At 41.0% G+C, this 3,358-nt stretch overlaps 1 protein-coding gene across 1 annotated transcript; it reads left to right on the top strand.

Moving 5' to 3' along the window:
* Positions 1-9: 9 nt before the first annotated feature.
* TSTD1 (thiosulfate sulfurtransferase like domain containing 1) lies at positions 10-1,867 on the top strand (the record flags this gene model as incomplete). The annotated part of the gene is made up of 3 exons (XM_010163846.1): positions 10-121; positions 332-491; positions 1,804-1,867. Coding segments are annotated over 3 exons (336 nt in total), but the record flags the coding sequence as incomplete, so codon positions are not given.
* Positions 1,868-3,358: the final 1,491 nt, after the last annotated feature.

Raw genomic sequence — 3,358 nt, 5'->3', positions numbered from 1 at the left:
CCGAGCCTTTCCTACCAGGAGCTCAAGGACTTGAAGAAGACCGACGTCCTCCACATAGATGTGCGGGAGAGGTGGGAGATCGACAGATTTGGGAAAATCCCAGCGTCCATCAACATCCCGCGTAAGGTGCTACCGCTGCTGTGCGGGCACTCGGGTGTTCCCCTTTGCTTGATGGTCACCTCTGTAGGGAAGTGGCGGAAAGCGGAGCTGTGCTAGACAGCTGCTAGCAGGTTGTGAGGCTAAACTTCTCCAGAGGAATCAGAAGCCTTGCGGTGTCAGCCTGTCTGGGGATGGAGAATAAACGAGAGTTCTTCTTTTCTGTATTTTTCAGTGGGTGAATTAGTGGAAGCTCTACAGATGGACCCAACGGAGTTCAAGGAGCAGTACCATCAAAGGATGCCAGCCAAGTCAGACCCTGTGGTTTTCTCCTGTTTGGCAGGAACAAGAAGTAAACAAGCACTCGGTTTTGCCAAGTCCTTGGGTTTCAGCAGGTATGACTTGTTTAAGTAAGGATGGGATTAAAGCAGCTTCCCCCATGAAGCAGAACTCATACTCAGCTTCTTGTGGGCAATGGTGAAAATTTAAATGTGGACGTTTAAATGAACAAAACGACTATTGAGTTAAGACACCTCCTCTTGTCTCCACTGAACCTTGAAAGGCACTGTTGGGTGTTCCAGCAAAGTGAGGTGCATTGCCCTGTAAAACAACCCCTAGGCAGCTCTGTGCCGCGGGTGACACAATCTGCTGCAAGACCATGCTGCCACTGAAGGGTCCTTCTGCCTCTTAGGGCTCCCTTGCTGAGACCTTGCTTACTTTTACAGCTTCATAAGAGTAGGACCAGTGGTCCTAAGACACAGGATGATTGGAAAGGTGGAGAACTGCTTGCTTTGGTAGAAGTGCAGTCTTAAATTAGATTAAATAGTTTATGAAACCACACCCTTTGCTAAATTGCAGTTCCACCTATACAATTCAACTGTTGACAAAGTACGCCTTCACTTTCTGTACAGCATTGGATTGTTTGCCAGGAGTAAAGCAGTGAAGGCAACAGCTAAAAAGACATTGATAGAGTGAAAGCAAAAGCAGCATGTGGTTGGCAGAAGCATTACACCTATGCCAGAAGGTGCATTGGTGGCTTGAAGACTGCAGACAGAATTTTAAAAAATTGTTGTTTGCTTATGTTTTCACTGAACTGCAATTCATGAACTGGAATATCCCTGCTAATTCTAGTCAAAAGCATGGATCCATGTTCTTGTTTTATAAATATATTTTTGTTAATGCAAAATACCTTCCATTACCTGTTTTTCATGCTTCCTAATTGCAGGATTCAGTATTGTTCTGCATGGTGGGTTTTTGTTTTCCAGAGTTTAGTTTTGTGCAGGCTTATGTCAGATCTATAGAGCATGTAGGTTTGCAAGGAAGTAAAGAGCAATGTGCTGCATTTATTTAATGACATCTGAAGTATTAGGCATAGTAATATGTAAATGTCCCACTGCAGTGAGTCGGTGTTGAAGTAGCAAACTGTTTCATTGATCCAACTGCTACTACTTGCTTGATGTTTGATCTCCAGCATTGTGTCATTTGAAAAAAATGTTATAGAACACACTGCATGGAAGCAGGCAGCATTAGAGTACAAGGAATGTACATCTGGCTCATTGAAGCTAGGTACAAGTGTATTTGCAGAGAATTTCTGTATGCTGCTGTTGTTTGGTTTTGTTGTTTTGTTTTGGTTTGTGTGCCATGTCCTCTTAGATACAAGGTTAAGAAGAACAGTTCTTGAAAGAGATACCTTCTGCATATTTTCAGAGTTCAGCAGTATGCTGGTGGCTTTGAGGACTGGGTAAAACATGAACCTCCAGAGAAAAAATGAAGATGACTACCCTGACCCTTAGCCCCTTGAAGGCTTCAGGATGGTTTGTAGGTTTTAGCATTCCAACTAGGGGCATTCCCCTTCCAGAACACAGCCCACTCCTGTTTTCTTGTGTAAATGGACATTCACCTTCAAATAGCCATGCATATCACCTGCTTGGTTTAAATTACATCTAAACACTATGACATGAACAGAGGATGCTAAATTTGTTCAGCGTTTACTCTGGGCTGTTTTTTTGGTGAAAGTATGTGAAGAGAACCTAAGTGCTTATTATGTTCACTAAAATTTGTGTGTGATGTAGTTTATGACTGTTTAAACTAACAATGATAAGACAAATAAAATTATCCTTTCCCAAATAACAGTGTTGGGTAGTTTGTTTAGAATAGTTAAAACTGCAGATATACTAATGGAATTCAAGTAACTGCCCTAAAGTTTATTATACTGCATGCATAGCTGGAGTTTTAAAATAGTTGCTGTGTTATCAAAGAGTACGAGTACCAATTTTTAGGTTTGTACTATGTGATTGTAAGGCCAGAACTGGCCTGAAAATACAAAGGGAAACTGACCTGATTCTAGAATACTTGGTGTTCAAAATTATGTGTGATTCCTTATTTTAAAAGTGTATCCCATTTTTAGACACAGATCTGCTTCTGAGCACAAAATACTACAGCATTCAGTCAACAATTTCAGCTCCCTCAGCAGCTCAGTATCAAGTGAGAACTTGCCTATATTTGAAGTTATTATTACAGAGATGTAATCATTTTAGGCTGGTAAATTTGAGGTGTCCAAGGAATTTACTAAACTCCCTTCCTTCTTTTATGTATGTTAATTTGTGTGTATTAAACTTAAAAAAACCAAACAGCCCATCCCATCCCCACCTGTAAATTTGCATAGTCATAATTTTAAGGATTTCTTAGTTTGTTTTTTAATGCTGTTAGCAGTTCGAGGGAACTAGCAAAAGTGAATTGCTTTGGCCTCTAGAAAACTAGCAGTTGTCTTTAAAACAAAAGTCCTAGCACGGGAGTTCAAGACTCTGCAGGATGTCTGGAAAAAGGAATTAAAACTTGTGGTTCTGTTGTACTGCGTATTGCAGGCAACGTGCACTTATCCTACAGCTCTTCCATTCCAACAGTGCAGTCTGCATGGTGAGAAGAGGACCTAAAAAATACACCCTGTCAAGTTTACAGAACAGGGAAGAAAAAGTAACTGATCTTACTAGAATTTTATTTGTAGCAAGTCCTGCAGCCTCTCTACAATCATTTGTTTCTAGAGGAGAACTCCTGTAGTTGGCAGAGCCAGCTGTGTCAGCTGTGCTACCCTGATGGTGTATCTTACAGGGGTTTCTGTTCTCATGTCTTTGCTAATAATGAGGGACCCTGTGGTGTAGCTGCCAGAATAGTGAATAATGACTGCATTTTTCTTCAGAGTCACTTTCATTGACTTTCGAGCAGTCTTACTGCCATACTTTTATTCCAATCCATTTAAAAAAAA

This window comes from Antrostomus carolinensis, unplaced genomic scaffold (genome assembly GCF_000700745.2).
Source record: "Antrostomus carolinensis isolate BGI_N321 unplaced genomic scaffold, ASM70074v2 scaffold49732, whole genome shotgun sequence".
NCBI lineage: Eukaryota > Metazoa > Chordata > Aves > Caprimulgiformes > Caprimulgidae > Antrostomus > Antrostomus carolinensis.
The sequence above is the reverse complement of the archived record's forward strand: the minus strand, read 5'-3'. Positions and strand labels throughout refer to the sequence as shown.